The 24362-nt window shown below is 38.0% G+C and overlaps 1 protein-coding gene across 6 annotated transcripts in view; it reads right to left on the bottom strand.

Annotated features, from left to right (window-relative positions):
* PDE4D (phosphodiesterase 4D) overlaps nt 1–24362 on the bottom strand; it is a 491756-nt gene that overhangs the window by 69934 nt on the left and 397460 nt on the right. For all 6 annotated transcript variants that reach the window (XM_086867128.1, XM_086867130.1, XM_086867129.1 and 3 more), the window contains 3 exons: nt 17779–17815; nt 15519–15592; nt 14676–14725 (listed from right to left, as the gene is read on the bottom strand). In XM_086867128.1, coding sequence (XP_086723254.1) covers nt 14676–14725; nt 15519–15592; nt 17779–17815 — 161 coding nt within the window. The remainder of the gene's footprint in view (nt 1–14675; nt 14726–15518; nt 15593–17778; nt 17816–24362) is intronic.

The raw sequence follows: 24362 nt of genomic DNA, 5'->3' as shown, positions 1-24362 counted from the left end.
TACTTGCAGGTTGAAAAGCACGTCTGACATCTGATTTTGATTTGACACTTTATAGAGAAATTGCTGATGATTTTGATGGCTTTATAGGGATATTGAGGGATTAGAGTAGTTAATTAGTTCATTCAGTAGTTAATATTTAAGTAAATAAAAAATTATTTCTGCATTGTATGAAAATGCATCAGTATAATTTTAAGGTGATTCCAATTAAGAGACTTTGTTTTCTTCCCCATCAAAACCACAAATTTACAGGAGCATCTAAATCCCCACCTGCATAGATCTAACTATGAAAGGCTAAGGGACTTGGGGTTGTTTAGCCTGGAAAGAGAATGCTTCAGAGAGACCTTACCGTGACTTTTGTTTACGTAATGACAGCTTACAAGAGAGCTGGAGAGGTGCATTTTATATGGGCAAACATAGCTTTAACCAGACAAGAGAGAGGTTTGCATCAGATGTCAGAAAGAAATTCTTTACTGTGAGGATGGTGGAGCACTGGAACACGTTGCCCAGAAAAGCGGATGCCCCGCTCCTGGAAGTGTTCAGGGCCAGGCTGAATAAGGCTGTAAGCAGCCTGGTCTAGTCGAGGTGTCCCTGCCCACGGCAGAAGGTTTGGAAGAAGATGATCTTTAAGGTGCCTTCCAGCCAAACCATTCCATGGTTCCACCGACATGATCAGGCAGGTTGCAGGCCGTCAGAGCTAGTCTCCAGCCGCGTGTCGGTGACACGAGCCCGGCTGTGCGCGCCCTGTTCGGAGTGTCACCAGCGCAGCCCGCCTCCGGCGGGGCGGGGACGCTCCGAGCGCCCCTCGCCCGCTCCTCAGCCCCCGCTGGCGTCACTGCTGTCGCTTGTCGTGCCGCAGCCCCCGGGACTTGCCCTGCGGCCCCGTCCAGCCCTGTCCCAGCGCCCAGCAGCGCCCGGCGCCGAGGAGCCGAGCTTCCCTTGCACGGGTTAGGCGGCCCGGAGCCGGCTCTCATCCCCGCCATCGGCGGAGAGTGTGCCGGGGAAGCCCGGGCTGGGCAGTCGAGTGTGGGCTCTCTGCCGAGACCCAGGGAAAAGCTGTTTTCCTAAATGCACTGAAGGTTTGAACAACGCGGCTTCTAGCCGAAGTGTCTAAAACATTGACCCCGAGCGCCCGAGTCTTTCCCCATCCATGGCAGAGTCGTGTCACACCCAGCATCTCCGTTTTCCACGGCATCCCACCTAACTACAGCAGCAGGAGGATGAGAAGCACCTGGCACCATATGGTCATTTTGGCACCATGGGTGATGGGGTTTGACAGCTGGCATTACTTCAGGAGTATTCAGGCTGTATGGTTGCAATCCTCGAATGTGCAACACGGTACTGGGAAAACCGTGCGGAAAGAACAGGCATTAGACGTGTGTGTGGCAGCTGCGAGGTCAAGGCCACTGATATGCAGGCAGGATATTGCATCAAACTGCAGACACTGTGTTGCAGAAAACAAAAGGGATAAAGAACATTCCGAGCCGGAACTGGTGGGAAAACCATGGGAGAGGAGGACAGTGATTAGTTTGTCAGACTGGCTCGATGATACGAAGTCCTACAGGATTCACAGTGAAATCTGCAGCATCAGTATAGTGTGACAGTCTGGTGTGCACCTCATAACTTGTGACTCAGCTGACTGTCACTTACCAACTGTTACTATAAATGTCCCAGAATGTCTGTTCCTACAAGCTTTCCTCTCCTGTCCGAACCTGTACTATGTATCCATACCCTCATGTGTTGTCTGTACCTCCCCAACATATTCTATATATAACGCATATGTGCAAAATCCAACACACTCAATTTCATAAAAATACCCCAGTTTATGTCCTTGAATCTAAAGCAAAATTACCCTTTGAATGAAATGTATTAGCATAATTTAAGTCCCAGATTTTTTTACATACTGATAGCAATTCCCAGATTGTTTCTGATTTTACGGTCAGATGCATTTAAACAAAGTTTGCAACTGATGTGCTGTGAAAGTAATGAATCATTAGCACTCCCACCCACCCAAAAGTGAGAGCCAAACGTTCAGTCCTAGCAAAAGCACTTGAAGCTCCATTACTTTTCAAAATAATTACAGCTGTTGGTCCTGTGTATGACTTCAGCCAGCAAATTGGGAAGTGGCACATTGATGGACTTGCAGAGGCAAAGCATAACAGACTGGGAGAGCTGTAGACACACCTGCTGCTGCTGAGGTTCTTGCATTGTTTCATTGTAATATCTGCACCTCACAAATATTGCTGCTACTTCTGTTTTAAAAAGCTTTTCTTCAAAAGCTTTTCTTCAAGTGGATGGTTATGCATGGATAATGAAATAGAAAAAGCATATAGAAATAATATATGTTCCTTTTCTGCTAAGTAAGTACATTACTCATTTCAGATGCTTTTTTTTTCTTTTTCTTTTTTTTTTTTTTTTTTTTTTTTTTTTAATTACAGGAAGCAAATAATTTCCACAGAAAGCAATAGGACTCAAAAGATTGAATTAGAAGAGAAAGGAGTGGAAATCTAGCAGATTTTCTTTATCTAATAGTCATGTATTATTTTTGGTCATGGTGGAAGCTTTCTCTTACAAGAGTGAAGAAAATGTAAGGGAGGAAATAAAACCACAGAGCCTCTGCTGTATCTACATTCTTCAAAACAGAGATTCTTCTTCAGAAGGTCAGATGTGTTACAAAATTGTCCTGCTGTATCAACAGGATTAAGCTACAGTTGGCCTTTGCTTAAAAAAGACTGAAAAAACTGTCAAAAATGGTTTGAGGCAACCAGGCTTAATCCATTTACAGACAGCTCCCTAAAGCCATGACTAAATTCCTTAATTTTTAAAATTGGACTGTTGCTGTAGTCACTCTTCCAGACACAGCAATAAAGGTGAAACTACAGACCAGCTATCACCTTTTTCAATGAAAACAACTGTAATAGTACCAAGTGGCCAGATGTGAGAGGATTGCTATCATTTATGCCACCTGTGTATTGAGGTGTAAATCCAGAGGAAGAGAAATGGAAAAAATTAAGTCAAATCTTGACCAGGCCTGAAAAAACTCAATCAAATTCTTCTCACTGAGAGTACTATTGTTACTGCAATTCTAGACTGGACAATCAAACCAAGAGTAGTAACTGAGAAATGAGTGGAATGAAACCCTGATTTCCACTCACTAAAACTTACTTTAAAAAAATGGTTATGATAGTAATGGTAATATGGTTTATTGTGTATAGTAATAATGATTAATAATGGTCAATGACAGATTCTTGGAAAACAATTTTGCATGGATTCTGTTTATATTGAATGTCTTAGTTTTAAGATCCAGTGGAAGTGTCAGCTCTGAATGTGGAATTTTATGGCAGAAATCCATTGATACTCCCTGTGTAATAAAGTGGCCTGTGTGATAAACTCAGGAGTCATTGGCTCTGGGAAGATAATGTATTTTTCTTTGTGTATAGATGCCAAAAGAAATTTAGAAGTTTTTGGGAGGTTTCTGAAAAAAAAAAAAATCTGATTGTGTAACTCTTTCAAATGAGATAAGACTTTTATATCTCTAGGATGTAGAATCCATTTAAGATCATCAACATAGCAGCAAAGACTATCAGAAAACAGTCCCTACAGCATATAAAGTGCTTTGTGTGCGCACTTACAGGAGTGAATAACATTTTAAAATTTATTCTTCTTACTAGTATATTTTAAAAAATAAACTTGTAATGATTTTGAGTCCAGTATGAAAGAAGTAGAACATTGAACTGGCAGGTTTCTACCTATACAAAGTAAATATCTAGAGTGTCTCAGGATAGGATAACAATATACTAAAATTTGAAAGTAAAACAATTTTAAAATTAGAAGCCAGATTATACATATTTTTCCCGCAGAATTAGTAGCCAGAGGATATTTATTTCCTCAAATGTAATTTTTAGCTGGGTGTTTCAGATAAATCCACCTAACAGACTCATGCACAATGGCAACGACTGATCCATGTTCTCTGCCTTAGAAGTAGCCTTAAAATTCTGTTCCCATTTACAACTGTGATGGACTACAGTCTGTTGTGCTGACATTTCCACTTCAAAGGAGAGCCTGACATTTATTCTCAGCTACACATTTCCAAAGTGTTAGTAGCACTGAAGCTATGTTTTCATATTACAGGGGTTTCTGCAATGGCAAGAAGCAAAAATTGAAGCCTTGAAATATGCCAGATAGAAATAATGGCCATGTTAGTGTCTTGCATAACATCCTCTTAATGGAGAAAGCCTTTACAGAATACAGTAAGCAGAAGCCCTTCCATCCTCCTGTGCCCCTTTAAAGGCCAGTTTTTGTTTACAGCTTCAGCTAACAGAACTGACTGCATGAAGTGAACAAAGTCAAGAACACTATTTTCTGAGTCCTGTTTCTCTGCTAAACAACTTCACAATTAAACATTAGATGTCGGGAACAATCTTTTCTGTGAAACACTTCATGCTTTAGCTTTCTGTGCCGGTTGCACAGACTAAAGCCTTTGTTAATGATCCTGACAGTCACCTGGTAACAGTCCATCCTCCAGCAGCACAACCAGCAACACAACACCGAGACAAGTTTCAGAACTTCTAGAACCAGTATTGTAAAAAGGAAACTGGCCTGTATGGACTTTATATATGTGATAACTTTTATTTAAAGCCATGTTCCTACTGACGCTTGGGATCCAATCATAGGTAAACCATCTTTAATGTGCTAGCCATGAGTCTGTGAGGCTGTGGGTTTTAGCCTGGGCATTTACTAACACTGAGCATTTATTCTGGTGGATGAAAGCCACACTGTACTTCTTCATTTCTGTTGGTGTCTGCTTACTAAACAGAATGAGCTGAGGGGTATTTATATGTCCTGTAAATGTCCTCATTTGCAAGGCTGCCTGAGAATGCACTAGGGAAGCTCTTTCCCTGCACTGAATATTAACACTAGCTTCCAAATAGCCCTATCTAAGCACTGCCAGATGAGGAGCTAATCAGTAACTCAGACAGTAAAATGGTAATCTGCCTTTTCCACCAACTTGCTGAGCAAATGGAAAAAAATTACATTTATTACATTTAATTAGGAGAAAGATGGATTTTTGTGGTGTATTTTTGACTGATGGAGTTGTTACTTTGAAAGAACTATATTTGTGAAAAAAATTTTATTACATTTTGATTTTATTCTATGGGATTTAAGTCTTTAGAATACTTATGTAAACCTTTTTTATTTTGCAAAGGTAATGTGGCCATAGTTGATGTTTTATAATTCAGCTCTGCAGGATTGAGCTGTGATTGGAAATAATGCTTGCAGAACTGACCTGTCATAGAACCATCAAAACATACAGTTTTCAAAAATAAATGCATGTAAGTAAACTTATGTATACTATGAAGTAGAAATACCTATTTAAAAAACAATCTTCAAAGAAATTATTGGAAAATAAGTGCAATTTTTATAGCCCTTTCTTTATAGAGAAGACTAACATCGTTTTTGGAGAAAAGAATTTTCAAAATAGAACTGGCATTTATTTCAGCACACTAGGTCTTACCACAAGCATATTATTTGTTGAGGCAACATTTATTCCTTTGAGCATCAACTCTGTTTCAATAGGTATGTTTAGATAATTGTATTTGTGGAAGAGAATTGTGCCCTTCTCTTTTGGAGTGTGTACTGAGGCTACAAGGAGCCTTTTTTTCCTAGTGTCTTCCCACACCATGGTTTTTCACTGCATCATATCATACAGCCACCTCTGCCTCCTAAGGCAGAAATAACCCAAACACAAAACATAAGTCAAGGGCGAACAAATCTGCAAGGAGGGTGAAACTGCACTAGACCAAAGAAAAGTGTTGTAAAAGACTGATTGGTGTTGCAGTTTCAGATTTTACTCAGCAAAGCAAAAACTCACAGATTTCATCCTGAGAATCAGCAGAATCAAGGCAAACAGTGAATATCTGTGGCTGATAGGTAACATGCTTACATACATTTCCAAGCAGCAGAATCATGTGATAATTGCATGGTTTAACCACTTGTCTGTTGTTTTCCCCTGTGAAAGGCATATGCATAGTAACTAAGTCAGCTGCTTGCTCTTTGAAAATACCACCTTAAACTGTAAAAACATATATTGCTGTGGGGCTAATGCTTCTCTGCTCACCTCCTTTTGTGACAGGTTTTCAGAGTAGAAGACTGAATGAGGAATGATGAGATTCAAACAGATGAGATGGTGATGAGATTCATGAGATGAAATTTGATGAGATTCAGATTCTCTTTATCTTATATCTGATAAGCAAAATATGCTTTCAGTTTCAACCCCAAACTCACCCCCCCACAAAAAAAAAAAGAAAAAAAAAAAGAGTATGCCACTAGAGAAGAAATATGTTTCTGCAGCTGAAATGCTGAAATAGATCATGATCATACATACAGAACCCTTTCTGTTTAGGAAACAGAAAGAGCAGAGTAACAGCAAAACACAATTTGGGGGTCAGGTATCATTTGCCATTGCTTGTATTAGCTGAAATCCAATTTTAAAGAATGAACCTACACAAAATTCTGATTTTTCTTTTTCCCTTTGAAAAGCAGAGTTCAAACCCAGTAATATTAATAGCAAAACCAACAACATCTAGAATAATGATAACAACAGTATTAAAGACTATTCCCCAAACAAATTCTGTTTTCTTTCCCATTAGTTGCCTACCGTCATCTGTTGAACCTTCCCAAATCCCTCTAATAACAGTTAGCTCAGCTTTCAGGGTTTTGAAACTCTTGTTTGATTTTAAACTTCATTTCTATGGCACAGACTTCTTCCTAGGCTTTTTGTCCTAATAATCTTTGTAGTCCTTAAATTAAAGACTAATTAGTCAATAGTTCTTACAGTATTTGCACTATGTAAGCTATTACTATAAAACTTACTTGGTACAAGGGGAATTTTTAAATGCTTGCTCATCCAATAGTCATTTCTGTAAAATGCTCCTGATTTAATTCACATTTTTTAGCATAGTAGTTAGTTACATGGTGGCAAAATTCACTCACTTGGATATAATCCTACCTTGCCCATTATTTTTACTAAGAAAAGACACATTTTATTTTTATCATAATATCATATGATTTAAGAGATTGATCCTAAATTTTTGTCTCTGATTCATATTTTTTTATTTGGATTAACATTCATCCAAATTCATATCTAATTTAAATATTCAAATATAAATATAATTTCAGAAATTAACTTACTGTTTGCAAAAGGAATAATGAATCAGACTGGCAATTTTATGCTAGTATTTTAATGCAAATATTTGGAAATAATTTTTAATATTTCATAACAACTAAAACTATATGCATGTGACCACAGCTACTTCTTTAACACAATATATCTTCATAAAGGGAATAAAATTAAGGCTTTCCTAGTAAAAAAAAAGTTTGCCTCTACTCAAGATAGAGATGAATCTTCTTAATGGTGAACTGATCAAGGACTATGACAAAAGCACATAAATTTTACAAGTATATTAACAGAAAGCAAGAGTGATTGAGTTATGAAAACCTGGCTGAGAACTATGGTTTGGGTTTGATTAGGAAGTTTAAAAGTTATACCCTATTATACCCTAGGACATTTAACATTCCAAGTGAAAGTTCTCCAGTAAGAAGTACTGGCTCTTTCACTGCCTCCCATCATTCATCCTAAAGTCCCAAAGTCAAATTTGGTCAAATTTTCACTGCAGCTGTTCCCTGGAAAGTTGCTGGTAGAGAATACTTTAGAATATTTGGGACTATGCCAGGCTGCCCACTGCTGGAGTCTCTCAAGGATAGTGACATTAAAGTAATGTCCACTGGATAACTCAAGATTTCGCATAGGCAGTGTGGGGGGTTTAACGTGGATTCTCTGAGACACCTGCTTGCCTCTCCTGGCTAAAAAGAGTGCATGTCGTTGTTCAGAGGCATTATGTTACCAAGAGAGCCAGATGGAAGCAATAAGCACAAGATGAAGCACATACAGGCATGTCTGAATACAGGACTGTATTCTAACCAATTGCTTCCATGTTGACCAGTTCCCACTATCAAGTGTTTTCTGAGGTGAGTTACCTGACATTGGAAAAAGAAGTCTTTTTGAATGATTGTGTTATAACTTTTGGCCTGAGAGCAGTAAACTGAATTTTAGGCATTGCTTATTCTTGAAATTTTTGATCCTGAGTTCCTGAGAAAGTGCGGTAGGCACAAGTGGATGTTCCTACCACCAGACCTGGAATTACACCTTTCAGCTGAAGATGAGTCATTTTGCAAAATACATGAGGCCAGAGAGAGAAAAGGGAGGCTTTGTTGTATCTTGTCTCCAGGGCTGTCTGACCATGGCTTCTGGCTGCTCTGATTCACTGCTGTGTTCAGGCTCCTTACTCAGGAACTGGCATATAATAAAAGCAGAACTTAGGCACTTTAACGGGAGATTTCAATATAGCCCTTAATTTTCAAATGGATACTCAGGAAAGTGAATAGGCTTGAATAGGTCCGTTTCTCAGTAATCTATTAAAGGACAAAAATATCTACTTTCAAATATATCTTTTAAACTGGACAGGTGACAATGTGTCCCTGATCAGAAATGTCAGAAGCTGGATGAAGATGTGAAAAGAAAGTACACTCAGACTGCATCGAAGAGTCATACCAGAAACCATATCTGCTTCAGTTTTATTTTCTATATTCATCTGAAAAAGGACAGCATTTGTAATAGGAATGAGAAAAATGACACAGGCAAGAGTCCTGTTTTCATTTCTGATTCTTCTCAACTGTTCTCAACAATTCTTCTCAATTCTTCTCTGTCCTAAAAACCAAACCACATTTCACTCTTTTCAGTTGTTCTGCTGTTGTTATGAATACAATAGATACAGCACGGGGTCATGGACAGTTCTCTGCTGTGCTACACTACCAGTGCCTGTAAGTGCCACAGACCAAAAGGAGAAGAAGGGCATGAAGCTTGTCACCCTATCTCTCTGCAGTGAAGTGGACAGTTTGGGTGAAATGGTGATTATAAAGACTTTAACTGGTGCAGCAAAATATGAGACCAATTTGAAAGTAAGACACAATGCGGTTGCATGTCAGATTATTCATGTGGAGATTGATAATGCCTCTCATGTTTTCTTTTTAAATGGATACCTAGTCTAACTCTAAAATGTGTGAGTCTTTAACAAAATCAAGGCTCTACTGCACTGCAGTCTTCTGAAAGGCGAACCTGAAGTGCTAGATGAAGATAACAAGCAGAGGTCAGCCCTATGATGCATTCAAGTCTCTATGTACTTTAATAACCACCACATATTTCTAATGAAACAGACTGTTGAAAAATTGAATTAATACATAAGGGCCAAGTGTTGTTGTCCAAATATTGCAAAACATGTACTTTTATTTTCTAATTTTTTAATCATGTGGCTAGTTTTAATTACATGGGCATTCTTGTGAGGACTTTCATAAACTATGACTTATATTTCTTTGTTTAACTTTCTATTTTATGAAAGCTTATATATTTTCCTATCAGGTATCAGTGTTGAAGAGCAGTATTCAAATACAGAGAGTATTCTATTTTGCACCCTGGTTTTATTCACTTCCTTGAATGTGAGATGATACATCAACAACTTATCTGGTTCAAAACCAGGGCAGTCCTCTTGCTGCTCTTCTGCCTTAAGAAGGATAATCACTGTTTTACAAGCCCACTGACTCTAAAAGAGCCCTACATATTGGTTTCATTTGAGTACTCTCAGTTAGAAAACTTTTGTAACATTAACTAAAACTCTGCAAATAAAGATGAAGAAAGCATTCAGCAAACCTTCACAGCTGTATCCTGTTAATAACAACCTCTTCCCTAAACTAATGTGGCTGAACTGGAGACAATACTTTTGGAAAAGAAAAACCGGTTTACTAATTTACTCCATTTAAGCAGCTGTTTTTTTTCAATTGTAGCACATGAAAATGCTGCACCAGCTATGACACTGAGATTTTTTTTCTGAATGCAAGCAACTATGGCTTCCATTTATTAATATCAAATGATCACAGTCTGCATGTGCAAGGGATAAAGCTGCTAATTCAGCCCCAAAGATGAGTAAATGACTGTGGAAGTCTATGTGGGGAGCAGATTCCAGGTTCTCTGATGCCTTACCTGTTAGCTGCATACTTTACTTACTGTGGGTCAGAGGATGTATGAATGAATTTCAGTCTGAATTCAATCTGTGCCCTGTATCTCAAAACAGTATGATTTTGTGTTGTGGCTAATAAGGCTATAAGTGAGGTAACCCTCTGTCTGGTTATCATGACCTAGATAAGGCTTTTTAATGATTAACTGAAGAGTACCTGATGTGAATATGGCTGTTTTTCAAAACTGTCCTATTTATGAAACAAATTATTTATTGCTTAAGAAAACAATATACAGGTCACTTTAAAGTGCTGTTCACAGTAATGATGGGGAACTGGTTCAACTCTACTAGAACTGTTCAAATCCACTAAAGCTGATGATTATCAATCCTATATTCAAAACTCTTGTTAGAAAAATTGTAAGCTTGTTTTGCAAAAATGAGACAGCTGAAACTAGCTAAAACATAGGACATCTGCACTGCTACCTGGTTACTGAACTTCATGGATCAGATGGAGGGATCTCAATGGAAGCTAAATCTAAATATGCTCTGGAATGCAAAATATAAATCAGTTTCTTTTTCTCTACTATTTGAATTCATAGAATCATAAAATTGTTTGGTTTGGAAGCGACTTCAAAAATCATCTAATTTTTAGAAGCAACTAGGTTGCTCAGAGCTCCTGCTCAAACACTTCCAGGGATGGGCATTCAGAACTTCTCTGGGCAACCTATTCCAGGGCTTCACCACCCTCACAGTTTCTTCCTAGTGTCTATCGTAAATCTGCCCTCTTTCAGCTTAAAACCATTTCCCTTGTGCTGTCATGACAAACCCTTGTAAAGAGTCTCTTTTCAGCTTTCCTGTAGGCCCCTTTATGTACTTGAAGGCCACAATAAGATCACTCTGGAACCTCCCTTTCCCTGAACAGAACAATGCAGCTCCATCAGCCTATCCTCACAGGAGAGGTGCTCCAGCCATCTCTGATCATCTCTGATCATGGCTTCCTCTGGACTGGCTCAAGAAGGGGCTCCCAGATCTAGTTGCAGTACTACAGATGAGGTTTCAAGCAATGACTTCAGCAAGGCCTTCAACATTGTCACAATATTGTCATCAGCAAACTCTGAATGTGTGGACTGGATAAGTGGACAGAATTGTTGTATAAAACTGACAAGCTCAATCCTTGAGTCACAGGTAGTTTCATTTTTTTGGAAACAAAATATTTGTAATTCACTGGTTGTGATATGAGAATTACTGTCAGTTTGAAATGGAACACCAGAAAATATGATTCATAGTGAGAGGAACCCCTCTTTTGGCTGCAGTACAGAACACCAAGCATGACAGAACTGTTCTGCAAACCCAGTTATCTGAGGCTGATCTCAGTCATGAGAGAGAGAGACAGCACTTGTAGGAAATTCATATCCGTTTGAAGACTTCTGACAGAAGTTTTCATCTCTGCTTATTCACGCTGACTATAGTTAAAACTGATATTTACATTCTAGAGTCCAAAGCAAGTACAAAAATTGCCATCTAAAAATTCTGTTGTTACATGAAAAGCTTCCACGTCCTACCCCGTAATTTGTCTGAAAAAGGAACAGTCAGCATGCTATAGCATAGTTGTTTGATAATGAACATAATATTGTATGTCACTGATACTCATTAGCTTCTTTCAACAGTTTCCAGAAGGGATTCACGTGGATATACTGAATGGAAAAGACTTTATTTTGATCACAGCTTCCACATATTTACATTGAACAATCACCATAAATTTTAAGGCCACCATGGTGGCTGTTGCTTCTAAGACTCTGAACATAGGATTCTTGTGCTGCTTCACTTCTACATGTCAAAGTTTCTTACCTCCTTGTTAAAATATGCTGTCACAGATTAATGCCTCATGGTGAATTCTTAAAATAGCAAATGAGAGAATTTTGCTCTTGTTTTTTTACTTACTTGGCTTTACCACACTGCTTTCCATGTTTCCCTTGTTGGTACCCCCATACCTTCTGCAGTAGTTCCCTTCTATGATCATCCCTCTGCTCAGAGAAAATCTTCCCAGAGACATGTCTTCCAGGAAATTTAGGAATATAAAATCTCTATTCTAAGTGTGTGTTTTCTGGTTTATTATCAATATAGCTTAGTGACACTGTGCCCTCCAGACACCTAGATTGCTATCTTGCCAATAAGTTCTTGCTGAGATTGCACGCTGAGACATCTGGATGACATAATGAGGCTCTACCCTAGCTGTATTGTTCTGGATACTCCATGACACAAATTCTGAGAACAGCAAAACCAGGAGGAAGGATTTGTATAAGCTAAATTTTAAACATTCCCCACAAGAATTAAATAACTATGTACTATCTGAAAGTGTTTTCAATTATTCTGTGAAATGTAGCAAAAGTGTTTTTAATATATCTTTCTTCTTAACATACTGCTGTTAATTGTTTTAGATTAAAAGATTTAATAGGATTCCATATGGCCCAAGAAAAAAAAACCTATGCATATTTCTGCACCTATGCTATGAAATTTGTTGCTATGGAAATATGAAAAACAGCTTATAAATAAGAACAGGAAAACACTTGCATGCAAAATAGTATCCAGCCTCAATTTCCATTCAATAGTCAAAACTAATTGTAGCCATTTTCATGCTTTATAGTGGCTTAATATCTTTGTTGCATCATAAAAGTCTTTCAACCACTTATATCCAGTGCACACAGGCTCTAGGTCATTCAATTCAATGCATAATTTGGGCACAGCAATTCCAGCATCATCTCTGAGAAATCAGACTAAACTAAATTAGATTAAATTATCCTTAGTATTCTTTGCCTTTTCTTGCTGCCTTTGAATTTATTGGCAAATAATTTTCTAGATTAATTAGAGAGCTGACTGAAGTACCTTCCTTTTAAACTTTAAAATTTCAGATAATTTATGCCTGATGTGTAGAGTACACTCTGAGAATTAACTGAATGGAAATCTTCAGATCAGGGAGAATTAAAAAAGAGCAACAGCATCTTCCAACAGAGAGTGTCTTGGGTCCTGCTGTCTGAACAGCTTCTGCTGGAGAAAAGAAGCTGACCTTTGATCTCCCAAATAGCTGTGGGAGATCATGTAAGATAGAGCTCACATGCATGCACACCTTCTCTTCTGGATATCCTATTTACTTTTATTGTCATTAATTTCACTGTGTTACAGGTTTTCTAAAGTTAGACCCTTGGAGTTAAAGAGCCCTGTTTTTGAGTATCTCTGTCTCCAGATAACATATTTCTGGATTACTCTGCTATTAGACAAACCACAAAATCAGAGATAGATAAAATATCCATAACTGAAATGGTTTATAGAGAGGATTTGAAACCAGTGCCCAAAATTACCTCTTCACGAAATATGTTAACAAAGGCTCGTGAATATAATTGGTCTACATATATAGCTATATTTTCTTTCTATTATTTAATAAACCTGATGCCTTTCTGATTATAAAACAGATATAAACATCTAACCTTCTGTCCCCTGATGAGCCCCACACACAAATGTTCGTATTGCATGAGTTCTTAGGAGAATAAAACTGTACAGAACTGCCAAGACTGGGTCCTTTTAAGGTGAGAGGTTAGCTGAAAAAACCCTTAAGACATTCCAGAGCGTAAATGCAGAAACTATTGAATATTGAAAAGCCACACTGGTCCTCAAAAGTGCTGAAATACCACTTTTCCTTAGAGATACAAATGTATAATTCAAATAAAAAGATAAAGTATTTTGAAAATTATTGAAAATTGCATTTCTGGTTGTGGTTTAAATAATAATTCACCTGTTTAGTAGGTTTCTGTATACTTTCATCAGGAAGAAAAGCAAATGCTCTTTCACTCTGACAGAACATGGTAGAGAAAGTAACTACCTGGAAAATTACATAGTGTGAATTGTGAATTGACATGATGCAAAAGAATATGAGGGCCAATAAAGCGTATTTCCATAAAGACATCCAAGACAAATTTGTCATCAAAATAACCAAAAGTAGTGTGAGATAAAATTTTCCAAAATATTAATGTAATTTACACTGCTAGTCTTGTTTTTAAGTCAATGTTTCCTTAGAAATAATACTATCTTTTAAAAGGATTCTTTTTTCTCATACAAATGTTATAAAATAGGATTTACAATTCTAAAGCAGAAAATCCAGTTTCAAAAATTTCTCCTCATAGCATAAGCACTTTTAAAGTGAAGACTTTATGTCTATATAGCTAGAGAACTCTTATGTCCCAAAAGAAACATGAATATAATTGTATGGAACTGAACTGAATGAATTTAATGGATTCCTCATATCAGCTTTATCACCTAGATTTCCTTGCAAAAAGTTACTAATTAATGTATACATGACATAATCACACACCGGTATAAAAGGAAAAAGAACTGAGAAATAACTTAAATTCAAACTGCAATAATAAAATAGAAATCGGAATTCAGCAGGATAGAACACTAAAAGTCAACAGTTTGAGTCTCTAAGACTCAAATACTCAAAATCTCTTTAATAAAACTGATATAACTATGTGAAGTGATATAAGGATATGAAGCAATATATGTTTCTTAATATAAAATGCATTTTTCAGTTAGATTTTTTTATAAATAAATTATTCTTACCTGTTATTGTTGCTTTGTTAATAGATGGTTGGCTACACATTGGTGATCTTCTATTAAAAAGGAAATGAGAAAAGGTTTAAGCCTTATAAATTCACTGATGACTGTATCCTTGAACAATATAACAGAAAATACATTACCTGGGAATTTATTTGGGAACTCCAGGACAGGCATATTTTAGGAACTCACAGTTTTATTAAAAGCCTGCATAATCACATCTAGAGCTTATACATAGTTTGAAATGTGACTTACAAACATATACAAAGGCATTCTTTTCTTTGGAATGCTAACTACTTCTAGGTGTCGAGATGCATGTTTTGGGTGAGGGAAATGACTTCACTATATTTGCCAGTGTAACAAACCTTAGTGTTAATTGTGATGCTGTTACATGACTGGAGCAAGACCATATTTATAATGCCTAACTTACAGTTACAAACTAACTGAGGATAGTTAGTAGTGAGTACTTCACTCACTACCCTGGCTGAGTGAAGTAGAGCTCTAGGTTCAGATCATGCTGCCAGTGAGTGCAGCTGTCTGCTTACCCCATTTCATTTGCAAAGCTCAGACTGTGCCTGAATGATCATCTTTGAATGATCTTAGACATATGACTAGTTTATCTAAAATCATACAAGGTGAAAAAAACTACTCCATTTTTATGCAAGGACAACAATGTCAAGATCAATTAGAAGGCAAGGAGGCTGCTGTCTTAATTACCAACGATAACATCTTACTGTTTTATGCAGGTTTGGTGGCACAAACTGAAATCTGTGACATCTGTCTGTGTTCTTAGCTTACATTAAAAAAGTATCACTGCAAAAATTTCAGTGGCCAAAAAATGACACTCACTTGCTGGGTGCCCGGTCTTGTAAATTGGTTAATGCAGCAAAGTTATTCCGGACAGTACGCAGGCTGGCCAGAACCTGGAACAAAAAAGTGGTTTCAGTATAAATTTCTGCACAAGTGAGACTGATCTATCTTTGCTCCACTGTGCTGAAAGAAAATGGAAAGCACGTTGCAAAACCACTGTAAAAGGTTTCCGGGGACGGTTAGTCTGGAACCTTTGGCTATTATTTAACAATAATATGTCTGTAATACAAAGGTAGTAGTTTATTTCTATTTTTTGTTCCCCTCATAAACAACTCATCTGTTTGAAGGCAGGCTGACTTGCAGGGGAGGAAAGATTTTACATAATTCCACTTATTTCTTTAAAATAGCAATAAAAGGATTTGAGTTTGGAAGATAATAGCCCATTCAACCCTAATACCTCATGCATAAGAAACAATTACAGAATCTTCATTTGTAGTTCAGTCCCCATGAACTCCAAAGGACAGAGGGAATGAGATTGTTGAGACTTCACGGAAAAGTAAAAAAGTAAGTGTCTCCTCTAACAGACACAGTTCATTTGGGAACTTAGTACAGAAGACCAGAGAAAGAGGAAGTTAACCCTTGAGAATGCAGGAAAAGTCTGCAGGCTCTTACAAGTTTTACTCATTGGGGAAGATGACATAGGTGAACTGCTTCCTTTCTGGACTTAATTACATGCAAGATAACAGGCAATGAATGTGGTGGAAAGAAGTGTCTTGTTATAAGTGGCATAGGCAGCTGGGTAACATGCAAAAAGTTTTGTGCCATGCGAGGACAATAAGATGAACCTCTCTGTCAGGGAGAGGTAGTTCAGCTGATGAGGAACCATGAGTTGATTGGAAATGGGAGAAAGCAGCAACACTAATCACTGGTACATCTTTGTATAAATTGACCTTTTTTTGTTATCCTCAGCCCAGACTGGGCTGGGTTCCTGGTGGACCCATCTAAAGAATAACAAAAGCAGCAATGGGAAATTTGGTTTCAGAGATCTGAGCTGAGGAGTGCACAACCTTCTTTTCATAGAACCTTAAATGTATACAGGAGGTAGGAAGGGAATAGGAAATTGAAGGACATTGAAGAAAAAAGAATAAATTAATGAAAGCTTTTAACAGAAGTTATGTAAGAACTAGCAATGATTGGCAGTGTTCAAGCTATTCCAGGTAATTTCCAAATGAATTAAGATAATAAAAAGTACATTTGGCTAACTAAACAGTATTAATTTTGTTATATTTTTCTTTCCAAAAATCAGGAAGCAAACTGACTTATTTTTAACTCAGCATAGATTAAAAAGAATTATATATGTCATCAAATTTGCATGTTCGGGGTACAGTGGAGATTTCAGAGTACTTTTATAAAAGGTCCTTGCTTAATCTTTTCTCTGCTAGTAAAAGATTATGATTTTATTAATATTAAGGGCTTGATTGAGTCTTATAAACATCACATCTGTTTGCAATATAATTAAATATATAATGAACTATTAAATTAATATTATTTATCAGTTTATTCTTCAACCAAAGCAACTTGCATAATATGGCTGAAGCTGCCACTTTATTCTTACTTGAGACTGCTGTATGACTCAACCTTTCTCTTTCCATTCACCTTCAATCACATATGACTTCATAATTGCAGTGATTTGACTATAATTCCTGTTTTGAAGTAAAAACCATCATAATGAGTTCAAGAAATAGCAATGTTAACTTTTCAGACTTGATAAGGCAGCTCTATTGTGAAGAATTGTGGCATTTTTATCTGAATTATGAAGAATTTTGAGCTGGTATTTTATAAAACAGAATCTGAATAGAAAAAACAAACTCGGTTTTGTAAAGGAACATAACTGTTCTGAGAAAAAAATTATCTCATGTCTTAAAATCTCATTGTAGTTAATGCATAAAAGATGTTCAAATGGAGAAATTGTAATTACAAAAATATCAGAATAACAGGAATCAGAGGTTTATCTTAATCATGACTGCCTGCTACAGTATTTGGGAAGAGATCAAAGGTGTTTATCATGCTGTTGCATTTCAACTTTTCAGATAATCAAAAAGCACTAAGAAAGAGAGGTACAGTTAAGAAAGAGAGTGGGAGGTTTGTGATTTCCTGTTGAAACACTTGTTTCATGCAAACATATATCATATCATATCATATGGAAAACAAGCATAATAATATAACATAGAAAACTGGTTTGACCATTTTATCTTTGAATTACAAGGTCATGTGAGAAATATGGAAAAGCTGTGCCTACCTGAGCAAATGGTGTCACAATCAAGTCATCTCCATGTCTGAAAAAAAGTGAGCAGAGTTGTCAGTAAGGTATCACCAAAAATTAGCTGCTTTAACAGGAAGAAAATCAGGTTTTACAATGCAGTGTAGGTAACTTCAGTTTTATTCTTCTGCAGTTACACTTTATTATTGCTCCACACATTTTTTTGAAAAGCAAATATCAACTTAGTTTTTGCCCAACTGCCTGGCAAGTCTATGGGAAGGTTGACAGACCAGCCACTTTCTGTGCCGTGGGCTGGGAAGGTGACTGACCATCCAGGATTAATCTAAGACATATCATCTCAAAGGGTGGAAGTGAAAAGTTCCAAAAGTGACTCCATTGAGGGTTGTCACCAGGCTTGTGAGGACAGACCAGGTGGACGGCTGGGCAGCACAGGTTTTTATTATCACAGATAATAAAAACCTACTAAAACTTCCAAACTGACTGAGGCTTCTGTAGTTATGGGGTCTGTGACCATAACAGGGTGTGCTGTCACCGTGGCAACTTCACCTCCATGGGGTGGATGCAGGGACAAGGTGCCAGGATGACACAGTGTAAGGCAAAAAGCAAGAAGAGAAACAGGGTCCTTCTCTTCCACATTCTAGCTGAAATGATTGTCAAAACTACAGTCCTGTAAACACAAATAGACTGAAGTGCATAAAAGTTGCATCTGTAGCATTGAGGATATAAATTCAAAACATAGGGACAGGGAAAATTTGGTGGTTTTAGTTATCCTATACAGTATAAGGCAGCAACCAAGGTGAAAAGAAATTTTCCAAAGACAAAAATACAGCATGTTTTTAATTTTCTTCTAGTTCCCTGCAGTGGATTTATCATGATAAGTTACAAGTTGCAACTTCTAACAGATACTACCATTGATTTGGTGCTATTTTAATGTTATTTAAGTTTAAGCATAAAGTATGAGTTTTGAACATTGGATTTCAAGTCCATGAAAATCTAATTGGAAAAAGGCTGATAAATGGAGAAATGTAACTTGTGTTTCACTTGCTACAACATTATTCTTATAATCTATGTACTGTCCACAAGACAGCAATGGTTTGCAGATATTGGAAAAACCTAATTAAAAAGCAGTATATGCAATCTGTACCATTGTACAATCAGCCTGTACCAATGAAATAAAACTCCCCAATATTCAAGATCATCAGGATGTTAAATAACTGTGTAACTATTTTTATTATCATCTCTTTTATTCCTTTTGTAATAAAAAAATGGATTTTTAAACACCCTGTGCAAGAAATCTGCACTTTGAGCACAGTCTTTGCAGGAATGGTTGGAACAGGGTGTTGCTTCAGGTGAAACCACAGGTCCAGACTGAATAAAAATTGTATGAGCCTGACTCTTAGAACAAACCAAAAGAAACATGTCCTCCATGGGAGGAACTCAGAGGCTTTAATTGCCCAGGGAAGCCAAATCCAATCAGGTATAATAGGCAACATGAATCAGCCCAGAGCATTAACAGGAGAGTTAATGACCATCTGGGTTTAGTACCTCTTTATGTTTTCATTGAGTCAGGAAAACATAGGCAAATGTCCTACACTATAATTTTAGATAAGGGTTGCTTAATGAATTACACAAAGGCTTTAGCAGAAGATAAGCCAAATGCCTTTTTTTTCTTTTTTTTTTAAATCCTGTTCTCCACTGAAAGAGAGTGTGACTATGCTACTTCAATTCCAGGAAAATTATGCTCTTTGTCTTTGAGTTCTATGAAATGGCATTATCTGATGTGACAGCTGGCTTAAATGTTTCTCAGTAATCCTTTAATTTCTTATCTTTTATAAAGGATCTTTTTATTATTTGCATAGAGCTACTCCATTTTTAGCTTGTTTTAAAACTTAAAGGGGGCCCAGCTCAAAACATAAAACTATTCTTTTACTGATCTAGTCCAATTTGCACCTTTGGAAATTATGAAAGGGCAGAGTTCTGAAGATGAAAGTGTTCACAGGTAGCAGCAGCACTGGACAAAGGACAAAAATATTTAGTTGTTTCTACCTGTAAATAAGACAGTGGAGACATGGAGACAGCTCTTTCTAGAATCTGTCAGTGGTAAACACTCTGAATGCCCAATACATGATGTGAATGCACAAAACATTCACCAGTACCTCAGAATACCAGATAGCTCCTGAATCATACACACTAACAGTTTAGTTCAGACTGGCAAGAAAATATGAAAATAAGATTGTCCTCCTCAAAATCTCTTGTGGGATTCTTTATTGTAAATGGTACTTCCTGTTCTTCCCATTTAGCCTGTTTCCCACTTCTTGGACGCTGAGGCACTCATAAAAGGCAACAGCTACATCTTCTTGGCTTTCTGCCCTGCAGGATCCTATTTTGATTTTATGTAAAATAACATGATCCCACTTTTCTCATTTTCAAACTTGATTCTACTTGAGTTGTTTCTGGACTGCATTTCACTGAAGAACACTGATGTCATACTGTAGCTTGCTATTCTGTAGCAGAGGAATGATTAAGTAGTAATTTAAAGTACTGAAATCAAGCCAGGACTTAATTTTCACTTTTCAAATCTCCCTTGTGTCAAGAGCAACAATTTCAGATATTATAATTTTGGTGAATTTGATACTGAAAGCACAGATACCCACAGCTTTCACAAAATAATTTAGCCCTCACCAGACCTCTTGAACTGCAGTGTAATTGTAAAAATTGTAAAAGGTGGTGAGCAATCTTTGATCCACTTTGGGTCAGAAAATCTGGACAAGGTGGAGTGGTCAAAAATGGACCAGACGTGTCCAAAGAAGCTGTGGTAATTTTTGTATAGAACAGGAAGAACATGTGATTCAAAATGCAATTGATACACAGTGTACTACAGTGTAATAAACACTGCAAAGTATGAGTGCCCTCCTGTCTCTAGATGACATGGAAGCTGATGGGTCATTCTGTCTGGATTCTAGACAGGATAGTGCCACACATCTGTATACAGAAGCAGCAAGAGGGAGTGTAAATACTGCAATATGTCACAAGCTTCTAAATATAGATAGAGGTATTAGTGTTTAAAGTTAGAAGAAATTGTTTACATCAGTGTTAGACTCTCTTAACTATAATGCCTGGAATACTTGTTCACATCTTCACTTTTCAAAGGAAATACAGGTTTGAAAGCAGAATATTTTTCACATAGCCACAAAATTTAAAAAGATCAATTCTCCACACCAAAGAACACTTCTAATACATGCGCATGAGATGAATGACTGTTACATAAAAAACAAGCCAAATTTTCTTTAGCAGACCAAAGATTATACACCACATTGCAAACCAGTAGCCACAGCCTAGTGGTGAAGCCTAGACTTCTGTAAATTTATTTTTCTTCCTAACATTTCCTATAAGACACTTGAACTCACACCATGTAACCTACGCTGATCTCCAGCCTGAGGAAGGGATGAAAGTGCTGTATTAAGTCAGAAGTTAGTTGAACGTGTTCAGTACAAACATTCTTCTTCCTTTCCTCAGGATTGGCATCAATTTGTCTCTTCTGTCCCAGTCACAGAGAACAGTAATTAACTTTTCTCCTATTAATAAGGAACTTAGAGATGCATGGACAGACAGAGAAGCAGGCAGGAAGATTAACACAAGGATAAGACAGGGTGACTGCATAACCTTTGCTTCATAATTAAACTGTCATAATTTAATATAGCATCTAATAAGAGAAGAAACTAGAGAGATATTCTGCAGACCTATCTGGATACAGTTAAGAGTGGATATTTTTTATAGTGGTCAGAAAACAGTCATGATATCCATTATGGAGAAGGAAATCCCAAGCTTGCGAGACCATGAGGAGAGTAGGGACTTGCCACTCTGGAGCTTCACAGGGAAGGTCCTCAAGGTTTGTCTTTCTAAATGCAATAGTAAACATAAATTAAGACTTTCTAGGTCATTCTAGACTTTCACATGAATACCAGCTGAGTGATCTTGAGCATGTGCATTGAAGCTATGAGATATAAACAGAATAAATAGGAACTCTGCCTTATTTAAACAGAGGGGAGAAATCATACAACACATATTTATACCAGTTTGACACAAATGTACCAGTTTAAAGTATGACCTTTGCAACACTCATCCACTTAAATCAAAACCTTACTTATATTCCCAAGAGAAGTACTGTCTGAGGATGCCGGTCAGGCCTTAAATACAACTGGAATAGTCCATGTTGCACTCTCTGGCTACAAAATTTGAACACAGACAATTTGAAAGAATAAAGCTGCCAACTGGATTAAAAAGCCCAAGGAGACTGTGACTGTATAGAATCCCTGAATGAAGCTCCACATCAAAAGCTAAGGCTTTCATCACACTATCATATGAATTTACTCCATTTCAAAATAATTTTATCTGGGTGCCCCTTCCCTTCCCTTCCCTTCCCTTCCCTTCCCTTCCCTTCCCTTCCCTTCCCTTCCCTTCCCTTCCCTTCCCTTCCCTTCCCTTCCCTTCCCTTCCCTTCCCTTCCCTTCCCTTCCCTTCCCTTCCCTTCCCTTCCCTTCCCTTCCCTTCCCTTCCCTTCCCTTCCCTTCCCTTCCCTTCCCTTCCCTTCCCTTCCCTTCCCTTCCCTTCCCTTCCCTTCCCTTCCCTTCCCTTCCCTTCCCTTCCCTTCCCTTCCCTTCCCTTCCCTTCCCTTCCCTTCCCTTCCCTTCCCTTCCCTTCCCTTCCCTTCCCAAGCCTTCCCTTCCCTTCCCTTCCCTTCCCAAGCCTTCCCTTCCCTTCCCTTCCCTTCCCAAGCCTTCCCTTCCCTTCCCTTCCCTTCCCAAGCCTTCCCTTCCCTTCCCTTCCCTTCCCAAGCCTTCCCTTCCCTTCCCTTCCCAAGCCTTCCCTTCCCTTCCCAAGCCTTCCCTTCCCTTCCCTTCCCAAGCCTTCCCTTCCCTTCCCTTCCCTTCCCTTCCCTTCCCTTCCCTTCCCTTCCCTTCCCTTCCCTTCCCTTCCCTTCCCTTCCCTTCCCTTCCCTTCCCTTCCCTTCCCTTCCCTTCCCTTCCCTTCCCTTCCCTTCCCTTCCCTTCCCTTCCCTTCCCTTCCCTTCCCTTCCCTTCCCTTCCCTTCCCTTCCCTTCCCTTCCCTTCCCTTCCCTTCCCTTCCCTTCCCTTCCCTTCCCTTCCCTTCCCTTCCCTTCCCTTCCCTTCCCTTCCCTTCCCTTCCCTTCCCTTCCCTTCCCTTCCCTTCCCTTCCCGAACCTTCCCTTCCCATAAAAACATAACAAGCATTAAAGTATTGAGAAATCCACACTGCCTATCTACAGTGTAAAAAATAAGAAAGATGAACACTAATGTATTTTTCTGCTTCTGTCAGAAAATACATGGCAGCTGCCTTTTGCAATGTAAATATCTATATTTGGATAAGACATAGCATCCACTCATTTCTGTATCCAAGTCTGAATCAGACTTACTGTCCAATAGCGTGTCTCATCTTAGATGAGACATTTGTGTTTTGTTTGCATATATGCTGAAACACAATTATACCACATACAAAACCACAAATGAAAGATAGAGAATAAGCTGATAGAGCACCTTAACTGCCAGTATTTTCTTTTCTGTCCCAATAACATTTCATATTTGGAGTCAAATATGCACTCACAAAACATATGAATTAGTTATGCTAAGTATTGACACTGCTCAGATTCACATTTTAGCAGCAATGAAAGATAATCCTAGATTGCACTGATAGGGCAATGGAAACATCATGTAATGGCACCAGCCGTCAGAAGCTGTGCTTTGAGGACAGTGAGCAGCAGTGGCTGCCTGCTCCATGCAGCTTGCAGCTTATCATCATCATCTGCATTTCAAAAATACAAACAGGTTGGTTTGCAACACTGATGTTGTGAAGTCAGAAATCACAGTGCTCCAAGTCAGCTTATTCTGCAGGAATAGTACTTATGTCAGGTCATCTCAATTATTAAAGACTGAGAAAAATTTTCTAGTTCTCAGATTGCTTAGGCCTTGCACAAAAAGCCAAGAGTAAATGAGTGTAAGTGGTAGCTCTTAATGTTTTGCCCACATTGCAAAATGGGGTTACAGCTTTTCCTAGATAGCCAGTGGGTTATTAGTGATTTGCATGTCTCTGAAAGGGTAAGCACAACGTGGGGAATGATGAGGCATCTCAGGCAGGGGATAAAGTCTATGGCACTGTGAGCAGGCTGGGATTTAGGGCTGAGAGAACAAGCAATTAAAAATGATATTGGAGCGGGTTGTTTTTCCCAGTGCATTTATTTATTTCTGCGGACATGTACGTAAGAGGATTGTTAAAAAGAGCTACTTGAAACCACATAAATTAGACCCTGAATGAAGCAGACTCTCATCAACTATTGTCTGAGTGTTTCAGAACACCACAATTTTCTATAACACTGTGCAGTTATGTTCTTCTGATACATCTGTCTAATTCAGCAACAGAGCTAGCCCTAATTAGTAAAAAAGTATTGCTGTAATATTGGGGCTTCAGTACAGTTAGTTTAATTGAGCTTAACCAGATGAAGGAGGATTGGCTCAGAAAAACCACAGCACCTGAGAAGTCCAGCAAAAAAGAAATGCTGGTTATAGTAATTCTCCTTGGACTATTTA

This window comes from Cyanistes caeruleus, chromosome Z, assembly GCF_971803275.1.
Source record: "Cyanistes caeruleus chromosome Z, bCyaCae1.hap1.1, whole genome shotgun sequence".
NCBI lineage: Eukaryota > Metazoa > Chordata > Aves > Passeriformes > Paridae > Cyanistes > Cyanistes caeruleus.
This window is presented reverse-complemented; position numbering and strand designations above follow the sequence as displayed.